Source organism: Diabrotica undecimpunctata, chromosome 7 (assembly GCF_040954645.1).
Source record: "Diabrotica undecimpunctata isolate CICGRU chromosome 7, icDiaUnde3, whole genome shotgun sequence".
NCBI lineage: Eukaryota > Metazoa > Arthropoda > Insecta > Coleoptera > Chrysomelidae > Diabrotica > Diabrotica undecimpunctata.
Window position 1 is genome coordinate 128,072,784 of NC_092809.1, and position 14,116 is coordinate 128,086,899.

The 14,116-nt window shown below is 32.4% G+C and overlaps 1 protein-coding gene across 1 annotated transcript in view; it reads right to left on the minus strand.

Annotated features, from left to right (window-relative positions):
* Positions 1–322: 322 nt before the first annotated feature.
* The window catches only part of LOC140446636 (protein still life, isoform SIF type 1-like), a 246,305-nt gene continuing 232,511 nt past the window's right edge, over positions 323–14,116 (minus strand). The window contains exons 15-17 of the mRNA XM_072539222.1: positions 11,558–11,785; positions 7,609–7,741; positions 323–466 (exon numbers count right to left, since the gene is read on the minus strand). Of these exons, the coding sequence (XP_072395323.1) occupies positions 323–466; positions 7,609–7,741; positions 11,558–11,785 (505 nt within the window). The remainder of the gene's footprint in view (positions 467–7,608; positions 7,742–11,557; positions 11,786–14,116) is intronic.

Sequence of the window (14,116 nt, forward strand, 5' to 3'; positions counted from 1 at the left end):
CTTTTATTCGAGGATATTTGACTAATCTCATCCACATAATATTGCCAAAAAATTTTTTCATTTTAGAAGTATTTGTGGGAACCCACTTCTTTTTGTGTCTCCTCTTATTTGACGGTGTAGTATAATTTTGTAAAACCTGCTGTGCATATAAGTTGGTTTGTTTAACTATATAATTTATTATGTCGTCAGTAACGAAGATCTTGAAACAATCATATGGTTCTTGATTTATATAATTCTCGTAATACGAAGATTTTATTCCGTCGTTTTCTACACTGTAATCGAATGTTTTCAGCGATGTTCCATCAACTTCCCTCCACTGAAATTACTCGCTATGACACACTTCTTCAGTAATTGTGGCCATATCAATTACTTCTTGCATAGTTACATCAATAATATTTGTTTGTTGTTCAACAGTCCTTGTTCCTTGGATTGAAATAGTTTCATGTAAACCAGATTCCAAATCCATCTACAAAAAAGTTTACCTGTTTATTGTTGACAAAATAAAAATAAAGTTCAATAACTCACGGTTGCAGAAACCACATTAGAAATACCTTCGCCAGATTTTTCATTATTTTCATATTTTCATCTTCTTGACACGATTTTTGGGAACTGGCTCCTCGCAACCATCAGAAGAATACTCATTGGAAGATTCAGGTTCATACAAATGAACTTCTTCTGACAAATAAACATCGGCAAATTCGCTGTCATTGTCCTCATCAGACATAATCTCATCCCAAATGGCTTGTAGACGGCTCTGTTCTTTTTCATAATCTCCCATATTGCAATAAATGGCACGATAACAACACTCCGTCAGCAACAACTAATAACAACTAAGACTACTTCTAACTAGACGCAGAATACAAACGATCTGCAAATTCAGTCACCCCACTACTGTTCCAAGAACCATGAATATGCATTTGGCGCGAAATATAGAGTGTGGTACGCGTAACAAACCACGCCGGCTGGAATAATCAAATTAATCCTTAGCCGGCGTGAAACAAACGTTGTGCCACAAAGTATATTCTAAAAAAACTTATGATATATCGAAAATCAAACAAGAAAAATTACTGTGGCATGTTAATTAGATAAAAATGAATCTAGATACATAAAAAAACGCCGGCTGGGGGTATATTTTTTTTTGTACAGCCGTACGCAACGTGTTAAACATTGGTATTGTTATGCTATTTATTCATGCTTCTAGTATCTTGCATTATAATATTATTTTTTACACAAGTTTTGTCATCTCTAGGGTTAAACTTTGTCCTCCATATTTTAGGAGCGCGTTAGCTATCCGGTCTGATATACCGGCAACTTCCTGCTTTTTAGCGAATTTATGGCTACAATCACAATTTTATTTATTTTATCTCTCAGTTCTACAATCTTGGTTTTACAAAAGCAACTAATCATATAAAAAAGATTTAGATAGTTATAAAGAAATCTTATGTTTTAAGTCCACGAAAAAGCTTTGGAAATCATATTTACGTTCAAACCTGAAATAACTTCAAAAAGAATCAAAACTTTGACGATACTACGTTTCATAGTATACTTCAAGCTTAATAGGTAATAATTAAAAGAAATTATAATAATCATACTTTTTATCTACATTATGTGAAGTAACATGACATGTGAAGTGCGCCGATTAAACTGTCTAAACCAGACATGATCAAAATACGGCCCGCAGGCCATGTACGGCTCTTCGGGCTAGTCAATCCGGCCTCGATATAGTTTTGAGTAACCCGTAAAATTAAACAAAGCACATGCATATACATATTTTGTTTCCATTATTTTCATGGCATTCTAAGTACGGTATTACCGCATCTAATATTGACTGATTTTTTTACCATTGTATCATATCATAAGTGTTCTGTAAAAATTAAAAGTATAGGCAATATCAGGGCCGCCGCTAAGGTATTGGCCGCCCGTGTGCAACTTAATATTTGCCGCCCCCCTTCCAACACTTTAGACATACATACTATTATTTAAAGAAATGTGCAGAAGGTGCATAATATAACAATAATAATTTGTAAATAGATAGATACTTACTTGAACATTTATACTAATCTCCATGATCCAACGTCCATATATTATCCTAATGTATATCCTACTGTATATCCTAATATCCTAATGTCCCATCCTAATATCCTAATTTAAACGTCCTTTATCCTAATTTAATAACCATGATCCAACATCCAGAATATGTATATCCTAATTTAAACGTCCATTTAATTAAAATAAACCGTGAATAGAAACATAAACACATAAAAAAACTAAAAACGCACTTATCGGGCTTTCGTCTCGGAAAACTTTTTGACAGTTAGTATCTTTAATGTCCAATGTCGCACACACTTCATGTTCTATAGATAAAATTGCTTAAGCAGAAAGTATATCTTACTTCATTGAGGATCGCAATTAGTTTTTAATAATCTTAAGTTTTGAAAACGACTGCTCACCCGTAGCTACAGTAACAGGTAGAGTTTGGAATATACGTACTGTTATAGTTAAGTTGGGAAATGTTGATACAAGATTATTTTCGTAAATATATTCAAGAATATCACTAGGACTTTTTTCTGCGGAAAAAAATGGTTGAATAGCTTTAATTTCTTCATATAAATCGGTTGCACTAATGTCAGTCCCTGAGCTGTTTATGTCTGTAAGGGCTTGATTCACTTTCTCACAATTGGTTTTAAGTTCATCATCATTTTTAACTTTGGTTATGCCATATATTACACTAAAAATGTCCGTTATTCAATTGCTTTTATGGCAGCATCCAAAATCTTAAAATAAAGATTTATTTTAAATGACAATTCCGGAGATAATATAGGTTCATCAGCTCCTTCATACTCAAAATGCACTTTTCTTCTTCTAATTCGTTCGGTAGAGGAGCTAGGGAAATCTTCTTCTATGTTAGCTTTTGTAGATATCTCTCTGGATTCGGTTACAAAATTTTGAAAATGTTCATTAGAACGTTTGGTTATGAAATATTTTTTTAAATTATCAAGTGCATCAAGTGAAGAATTTATGTCAAATTTTGGACTTTGAAGGATTTTGCTAACCACGTTTATTTTACTTAAAATATCTTGCCACACTACAACAGAACATATAAATTTGAATTTCCAAATTTTATTTTTAAGGAATTTTGCTAAAGTCCTAGTATTCATATCCCTTGTGTTATCATTTTGCAATCATATATTTCACTAATCTGGGTTTTTAATGGTGTGATTGCATCGATCCGACTCTCCTATGGCGTGTCCGACAATGCTTTTAATTTCAACTTTGGAAGGTGCTTCAATAAAATGTTTCATCTAATATTTGAAGAAGAAAAAAATACATATAGTTCCTGTACGGTATTAAAAAATTCCACCTCAAAACTTATTTTTACTGCATCATTTACCACCAGATTTAAACCATACGCAGAACAGGGAATAAAAAATGCTCGAGGATATTTGTCTCAGATTTTCTTCTGCAATCCAATGTGTTTACCACGCATATTGGCTGCATTATCGTAACCCTATCCACGCAAATTATTAATATTTATATTTAATTCATTCAGTTTATTTTCTATAAATTCAAACAGACCTTGTCCAGTGCACCGCTAAGTTTTTTTTTTCTCCTCAGTTTTTACCTCTTTTATTTTTCTATATTGAAAGCCTGAAAGTCGTTTTCTTTTTCTTTCGGACACTTTGAAATTATCACTAAGAACGAAGCCGGGCAAATTTAACAAAATAAATCCAAAAACACTGTCCAAATAATGTTTCTCCAAATAATATGTAGCCGTAACGCGTATACGAATAGAATTGCTCTGATCTCCAAGTTACTTCGAAATACAGTAGGTACGTACTGTGCAAAAGAAACGGGTACACTACTATATTTTACAAACAAAATCGTTTATTAAAAGCGTGTCTAAATTCATCAAATTTTCAACCAAGACTGAACATAAGACATAATAACCCATCTACAAACATAACCATAGGAACAATATTATAACAGAAACTTTACAACCAATTGCCTAAATTCTTGTAAAGTATCTACGTGTGAAATCCCAAATAACTGAAGTCCGAAAGCCACCAGCCGCTTTGAATTAAAAAGTATTCCCGAAACTACTTTATGACTGTACCTAGAAAAGGGCGGCAGTTCATACAATAAATAATATTTTCTGAATTTTTTTTTAGATTAGGATGAAAAAAAGAAGTATTTATGATAAATGAAACGTATTTGAGTATTATCACGTACTGAATAATTATTATTGTTTGGAATATTAGAGTTCACAGAATTATCTGAAACATAACTATTTAATTATTTGAATTTATTTTCGTTTTAAAAAAGTATTATCATCAGTGGACTGCTATTGACCGTCCCTATTGTTGGCCGCCCGTATGCGATGCACACTTGGTAGCGGTAGCCCTGGGCATTATATAGGTTTATCATTGATAAACGTTTGATTTGTTTTATTTGTTTGTACCTCCTAGATAGTTTTTTTATTTTATTTTATTAATCGACTGCAGGATGATGAAAGTTTTTTAAAAATATTACATAATTTATTGTTCCAAACTTGACTATCAAGTTTTTTGGGACTATTTGTGAATGACGATATTATTAAGTGGATTTGGCAAAAAACCAGCAATACGTACATCAAACTCGGATTCCTAAGTGGGGGAGGGGTTAAAAAATAAAGTCACTTTGGCCTTTTCATAGGGATGCGATTGCAAAGATTACCAAAGTTGTATTTCTATTGATCAAAAAATACATTATACGAAAACAAAGTCAAGTGTCGTAAGGTCGCTTAATCGATTTCAATTATTACTTGTCAATTTCTACTTTAATGACAATCAATTGACACATATATGACCTTTATAAACTTGGAGAAAGCACCTATTAGCGTGCTTAGAAAACAACTATGGTGCAAATTAAGTAAGCAATGAAATATCAATAACAATTACAGCAAATAAAGATCTCAAACACAGATGAAGTTTTCTTCTTCTTCGCGTGCCATTTCAGAATAATCCGACGTTGGCGATCACCATTGCAAAGGCTTTTCGATTTTCTGCAATATGAAATAATTGTCCTGCATTTCATATCTAACTCCATTCACGAATGTTTTTTAACCAAGAAATTTGTTTTCTTTCTATACCTCTACGACCCTCTATTTTGCCTTTAAGGATCAGTTGTAATATTTTATATCAACTTCCCCAAGTCCCAGATAAGACATTTTTCGATGTTAAACAGTCTTTAGAAGTCTCTATCTTTGTTGACGCTCCTTAGTACTTCTTCATTAGTCTTCCTTGCTGTCCAAGGTACCTTCAGCATTCGTCTATGAATCCACATTTCCAATGCTTCAATTTTGTTCATAATCGATACTTTTAGCGTTCACACTTCTGCACTATACAAAAGTACGGACCTAACATAGCACTTAACTATTGTTTGTCTTAGTTCTAAACTGAGATGATTATTGCAAAGAAATGACTTCATTTTCATAAAAGTAATCATTGCTATTCTACGTTTTATTTCTATGTCTGGATCTAGTTGGTCCGTTATCACAGTTCCCAAATATGTTATTTTGTGAACTTTCTCAACTTAGACTCCGTTTAATTGAAGCGACTAAACACTAAAAATTTGGAAATTTGGTTTTGTTTGAGTTTATTTATTTTTTTTTTTTTTTTTTATTTAACATCCAATGTTTATTGCAATCTGTCTCATTATAAACAATAAGCAATATGTATAATATATGTACAATAACATAGTGGGAAGCTGCCCAGTGGCGAGCACCCAGGTAAAAGATAACATAAATATAATCTATGATATATCAGCTAATTGTTTATTTATTTTAATTTTTAATATTTAAAGCATGATTTCTATGACCTATATATATATATATATATATATATATATATATATATATATATATATATATATCAGGCTTTGAAGAGATGGTATAGAAAATGCGGAACAATGGACATACCAGTACAAGAGAATATATTACAGCTACTTTTCGAAGATGACCCAGTCATTTTTGCACGAGACAGGGAATATATGAAAAGGAAATTTAAGGAAGAATATGAGCTAATAGGACTCAAGATAAATACGTGTAAGATCGAATACTTATGTATTGGATCGAAGATTGCAGATTTCCACAGAAAACCACAAAAAAGGATATTAAAGAGCATAGTGATGAATATTATCTTATATGGAGCAGAAGTATGGCCAATGACAACATCAATACGAAATAAAATACGAACAGTTGAACTGGACTTTATGAGAATATGTCTTCAAATTACCACAGCATATAGAATAAGAATAGAGAAAATACCGAACAGAGTGGAAGTAGAATGCTCAATTACAAAAAGGTTGGAAAACAGACCCCTGCAGTCATACGAACATATACAAAGAATGCCAGAGCACATGTGGCCGAAAAGAATATTGGACGGGGATCCGCCAGGAAGCAGACGGAAAGGAAGACCTGCTACAACGAGATGGAAAACATACATAGAAAATGCTATAATAGATAAAAACCTCAGAGAAGAAGACTGGAAAAATAGAGTGCTGTGGAGGACGAAAATGGCGAACTCATAATGGAAAAAGTAGACAAAGAGGAAGAAGATGATGACAATCAAAATCTTGACAAAGAACTCGACTGTATACACTATTTCCCTTTTTGGAGAAGCTAAGATAAAATGCTTAAAGAGTGGTAGTACCGAGGGAACAACTCTGCATTGATGATACTGTAGCTCCGACTGTCGATTAGGTAATCAAAAGATATAAGTTCAAAGTGAAGATATACAAACTGCAAAAAAATGCAAATTTGCTGGGCACTTTGAGTCAAAACAGAGAGCTTAATTAGAAAAAAGTGACAAGTGCAAAATTAAAGAAAAGATAGATTATTGGGATGGAGAGTTACACAGGTGAGGGAGTGACTAAGTGGAAGGACATACTCGAAGTGCTTAGGCCAAGTACAAATCATACTGCTGAAATGGTATGTGTCCATCAAATGGAAGGAACTGTTCAACAGTCAGTTGTACACACTTTTTTCATTTATTTCTTAATAAGAAACATGTTTTGCTTATTTTAAACGACATTTACTAATCTTTTGCAATAAAAAATAAACAATTACTTACGTTATATATAACTAAAACCTAGTTACTACACCAAATAGTATATTGTTTTATTGCTATAAATACATTCATATTGCTATTAAATGTAAAAGCGTTCACTAGGCCACTAAGAAAATGTATTTTATTAAAATAAACAGATACTGTAAAGCACACTTGTATCACGCACTAAAATAGACTAAGGCGTGAGATGAAACGGTGCTTCTCATAGCGTCAATAGCTAAGATTCACAATTGCTTCTCCTGGCAGTTAACTTGTTAAATTAATAACGTGTATTTTCGAAATATGAAATGTATGTAATAATTAATAATACTTGCAATACATACTTTTTGTTAAAAACGAAACATAACGATAAAGAGAAAGGAAAGTAAATATTAACTAAAATACAATCAATGATATAAGTTTGAGTGACAAGTGCTTTTAACAAATTGAGCTAGAATTTTAAAAATAAATCCAAGTAATTTATTCTGGATACGAAGTATATCTTAACATTTATATCACTTACCTCTGATGAAGTCAGGTAACACAGCCTGGAATCTGCACTCTCGATTGACGCTTGTTGTACTATTCCATATCTCGTTGACTCCCTATCACTCATGTAGTCAGATCTAAGACTATCTTGCCGATCGAACATACCCCTAAAATTAAAAATGAAATAAATTATTATTTAAAACATCACATCACTGGCACAAAGTTATTTAATGTATAAAAACATTTCAATTATCAAATATTGTAAATATTCTAAAAGCCAAATTAAAAAACGTATACGACAGATTCTAACTGGACACGAGAAAGCAGGCACTACAAAGAAAGAACTTGAAGTACCACATAAAGTTAATGCGATAGTAGAACAATATCTACAATCACAAACAACAAACAAAAAAGTATGGATGACGGACGAAACTCTATTTATGATACAATTTACTGTTACTATATTAAGAAAAATGTGTAGTAAATCCATCAGCACAATGTAGTAGTATTTGGTAGCCTATACTAAAAGAAGAACTCACCAACAAAAATATACCAACAATAGCGGAATAAAAAACCCTGTATACACATTATGCTCTATCATATTGTACAATGTATAGAGCACATATTAATACTCCCAAACACAGAATAATCAGAGTTTGAACTTTTCATCGAGCAAAACATCCACCTTCACATCTTTCGTCGACTATAACACCGTGGCCAAAAGTCAATTAACCTCTTGTGTGACATGACGTAACCTTGTCAAGAATCTTCGCGATTGTATACCATTTTCTAACCAAATACTTTAATAACCTTTTTTTGCGAGCGGTTTCCGGAGTGGAAATCGAAACGTCAAATTTTTTGTTAAAATGTAATTGCCGTTAACATATAAACATAAAGTTTAACTTGGACATGTCACAAGAAAACAGTTTTACTAATTTATTAAATATTCATAACGTTATTAAAAACATCCAAAACAAAGAAATGTGAAAACTATAGCACAATAAGTCTTATGCAATGTCTATAGCAACGTCTTGTGTACACGAGAAGCTCTATTTGTACCAGGCATTTTCTCTTTTAGGAATGCAGTGATAACTATGATGATGAACATTATAAATTGATAATAGCCAGTAATGAAAGAAGTTGTTATAGATTTCCTGAGATTATTAAAAACATATACTATAACCAAACAACGAGCATTAGAATGGATAACAAGTAGACAGACGTAGGGTAAGAAGAGCGTGTACTCTGACGAAAATTTAAGAGAAGTAAGTCAACTACATAGTCTAGATTATTTATAAAAAACTGCAAATAAAAGTACAGTTCCCGTCATATAAAACTGGTACACTTTTTTTTCTCAATGTAAACCTGTGTTCAGACTTAACATAATGGTTCGTGAATCGATTCGTTGTTGTCATCATAGATAACGGAATTGCACTAAATCTAAATAAAAAAAGAACGTTCAAAAATGTTTAAAGTTTTTATATAGGTATTATTTTTATCATTAACAACAAAAAACCGTATCTAATAAATTTAATATCCAGAGAGAGGGTTAAGTTAATGCCCAAAATGTATAAAGGATCTATAAACGTAGGGTATTGGCACAGGGAACATTGGAATGCATCTACTGTAATTTTATAATGTGTCTATCGCACAGTCCTCCTTTTAGCTATTCTGATCCAATATTTTTGTTGAACTGGCAACGTTGCCCTAGAAATTAGAATGACATATCGATGGATTGATCTGCAAACAAGCAAACTCCACTTTTTTCGTAATATCGTTTTATTTGTGTATTGCTTTCTTTACCCAGCTATATAGCAGTTCACAAACCGCTAACTCCTAATTTTTATCGTAAGCCTTTCAAATATCTTTCCCAAAAACAGGCTACCTCCATGCATAAGACCCCCACTACGGTAAAAGCGCCAACTTTGTGTTGCGCTAAGCGTTAGAAAGTAGTTTAAACGTGGAATCGTGCCTATACGGTTGTTATCAAAAGAGTCGCTTAATGATTATTATGTTTCGGACTGGTGTTCTACAAACAACGAATTGCCTGTATTGGTGGCAAAATTTAATAACACTTTAGATACGGAAAATATATCATTATTTCATCCTTCAAAAGACGCCTGCGAAATATGCACGTCATACAAATTGGGTTTTGTATCTGAAGATGAATACAAGAAATACACAACAAGAAAAGAGCAGGCTCGTGCTGAAAAAGAAAAGCATAAAAACTAAGATTACGTATTTGCAGTTAATATTTAGGCTCTGCTATAGCACTAAAATGTAATTTATCATCACTGTATTACAAATCTAAACTTAATGTGCCTAATTTTTGTGCATTGGATTTAAAAACTAAGGAAGCATACTGCTTTTATGAAATGAGACAGAAGGTGGAGTTTTCGTTGAAGAATTTGCTTGTCATTTCATACTTTCTTATAGATAAAGTTCTACCACAAATCTTGGACACCACAGACAAAAAAGTAGTGATTTACAGCGACGGATACGCAGCTTAAAATCGAAACGTTACGGCCTCAAATGCTTTGATAAATGTGGCGATGACCAGGAACATCGTTATTGAACAGAACTACCTTGAAGTAGATCACACATAGATGAAGGTAGATTCCATACATGATACCATCGAAAAAAAATTTCGAAATAAAATTATTAATGTACCTGCTGAATACATTGGTATTTGCTCGCAAAAACTCGCAAATATTTAGCATATTCATTCTTTAAGTCGTTTAATGGTGTCAAATTTCTTAAATCCATTCGACATGGAAAAAATGAAGGAAAATCTCGAGGTAATTTTTTTTTTCTACACCTTTGACAGGTAAGGCAGTAAACATTTTTAATTTTTCTTTTCAAGATTAATGAAATTAAAGCCCTGAAATATATGTATTTTATAAAGTAAATTTTGAAGAAGAATGGAAGTTACTTTCCCAAAGGCGTGAAAAAAGAAAATGACTAATCCAAAGGAGTTTGCTCAGCTACCGAACTTCCATTCTGACAGATTGCCATTAACCATCAGAAGGTTCCAGGATCTTTAAGATCTAAAAACCTTCATCCCAACTGATTATTATTCCTACTACAATAATCTACCTCATAAATAAACATTTTTTTAACAATCTTTTTTTTTACTGTAATATTTTATTTTTTCTTGATACTTTTGAATTTTAGCGAGCACTAAAAAATGGATGCCTTTGAGATGTGGTGCTGGACAAAAATGCTGCGCATACCTTGGACGGCTCATAGGACAAACGTTTCCATTCTAAACCAACTCGAGATTAGAAAAAGGCTGTCCACAATATGTCTGCAATATATTCTGCAATTTTTTGGTCACGTGGTTCGCGTAGGTGACGATAGTTTGAAGAAATTAATTGTTTCTGGAAACGTTCCTAAGAAAAGACCAAGAGAACGATCACCAACTAGGTCGTCTGACCAAATTAAAAATTCAGCTGGAAACTCATTCTGCGAAGCTCTCAGAGCAGCTGAAGATAGAGACCAATGGAGAAAAATTGTTAGGAATATTGGAAGAAATCACGATCTCCAGTAACGGGAAAACGACAAGAGAGGAAGATAGTGCTTTTACAATTCGCTATAAACGACTGCTTTCAATACGACTTAAGGATTAAATAAAAAAACTGAATAATCTATCTCTACAAGAAATGTTTGGTCTTTTCTTTTTTTTTTCTTTCAGAGCCTAAAAACGCCAACACTACCTGCCTGTGAAAACAACACATATCATGGCGAAGCAGTAAAAACCTAAATATTGGATTAACAAAATAACCAATTCATGACACGTAGGTCAAATAAAGAGCACAATTCTTTATTCACGTTAAGTTGTTTAGAATTCACGTGTTGTGTTTGTTTCGGTCATTTTATTATTAGTTGGGATTACTTCAGTAAACTATTTTACACAAAAAAATATTTAAAATTCTTAGGGGTACTATACTCTTTTGCAGTACTATACCGTAATTGATTTTTACCTTTGCTCAAAGCTGTCTGTCCTGGCACTCTTATAGCCACTATCGTTCATACTACTGTCTTGTCTCAAAGATGGTAAGGAATCCCAAGGTGACCTCTTGTGACCTTGAGGAGCAGCGTTACCTTGGGAAGAGCTGAATGTTGAGCTGCCGGATCTCCAACCATCCGAATGTCGAAACCATTGAGCACGACTTGACTCTCCAATGCATGAAGCACACCTTGAACTGAAACTAAAGTCAATACAGAGTTATCTTTAAATAAGATGTTTAATATTATTACAAGGGTATTTCTAAGGTTGAGGTAAATATAAAAACTGAGAAGAATACCAGACCTCCTCCAATAAATGGCCACATTACACAAATGAATTTGGTATTATACAGGTTAAGAAAATACTATTTGATGAAGAACCATTCCACATAATAGAGGTGGTCAACTTTCAGGCGATATACCAATAATATCTAATCAAACATTGCATATTTCAAAAGAAAAAAAATAGATAATCTGATGTCACTCCTTCCAGTCATCTCAACTATTTTTTATAATTTTTATACAAACTTAAAAACATCTGCTAGTGTCAATAGAGATACCGACCCAGACATTTTAAGTGATGATGAAAATAGATTTTAATGAACTTTGATCAAATAAAAGGCATATAACGAGCACAGTTTAATTGAATCTTGCCCAAGTACTTTCGATCCCTAGATCATCTTCAGGGGCATTTCGTCAATTGCGGCCTATCTGACAAGAACAAAATGTCATAAACATATAATTGTACATTACATTATGACATTTTGTTCTTGTCAGATAGGCCGCAATTGACGAAATGCCCCTGAAGATGATCTTGGCTAGGGATCGAAAGTACTTGGGCAAGATTAAATTAAACTGTGCTCGATATATGCCTTTTATTTGATCAAAGTTCATTTATTCGAGCATTCAACCTTGTATTTTTTAGATTTTAATGAATTAAATATCTTTTCTTATGACATTCTATTTTTTTGTGAAATTGCAAAATTCCTAATATTAATTTTTTTAATTTTGTACTACGTATTTTTATGTTTTAATCCAACTAAATTTACTTTTTATATATAGTTTTAATTCATTTATAATAAGTTTTTTCTTTTTGATACAAATAAATGATTATGGAAGATAAAAAGACATTTATTTCATTCTTCACCTTTTCTTTGGTCATACATAAGCATATATGATCAGAGTTAGACAAATAGATCGTGCCTAACCATATAATCCATGCAAAAACCAAAAATACTCCAACAATGCGATAAAACTATTTAGACAATAGTTGAATTAATTTTAAACAAATAGATCCAACTATCTTACCAAAATACCATTGTATTTACTTACGGTCACCACGTTCAAATTTTTAACCCTAACAAAATTCAAAATTTTATTATTATGTTTATTGTTAATCCTTATATTCATTGTTATCGTCAGGTCATACACCAATTATTACAACAATTAGCACCAGCGTAATTAACAAACAACCTATTCCAAATCTGCATGGATCTAGAAGAGATTGGAACCTTTACCGAAAAATGCATTAAATGTACTTAAATTAATTAATAAATGAAAAATTAAATGATATTTTTCAATAAATAATAAAGTTTGATTTACGGTTTTTTTTTGGAAATAATTTCTCTAAAATTTTATAATTATAATTTTTTTATAAAAACTGCATGGTGCAATTTTATAAAACAGAGTGGTTGTTTTTTATCGATTATGCATTTGCGCACCCTCTGTTGGACGAATGCTAAAGTTTTTTAATCACTTAATCAATGACCACCTTAATGTATAGATTACTGCCAGATTAATACACGATATTTCTATGTCAATAAAAAATAATTTTGTCATAATATACTTGGGAATTAACCACAATTTTAGTTTCAAATTTATTTTGTAATTTTTACTTCGGATCTATTGATAAATTTTAACGGAACTGGAGCGATTCAGTAGTGGGGCATTACTGTAGCGATATTAAAAACTCTATCAGAGAAGAAAAGATAAAAAACAATAAAAAAAATAAAAATAAATAAAAAAAAAATTTAACAGCGTCAACGCAAAAATCAAAACATACCAGATATAATCTTAAATAAAGTTAATAAGATACATGTATCATGATAGAAAGAAACTAAGAAATGTGCGAAAAAAGATAAAAAAACAATCAATCAAAAAACAATCACGATCAAGTAAAATAGGAAGTCAAACAAAAAACAATATAAATATCAAATGGACAATATAGAGAATGGATTGAAGAAATCCTAACATGCTTCTTTTCTAACTTTTTTTTTTTTTTTTTCGTCTTTATAGAGGGGGGGTCTGGAATCTTCAAAAGACATCTTAGTCCAGGGCGCCGCCTGACTAACTTTAGTGCAGGATTCGTTCTTCGTACTCCCGGCGATAGTTCCCGAGGTACTTTAAAATGCCCTCTCGTCGCCGAGTCTACGCCGAACGCCTACCTGCTAAACCAGACCCTCCTCTGTCATCCAGCGATCCGGAAGCGGAATGGCCGCTGTAAGGCCGGCATCACTTCCGAATCACTACCTTTA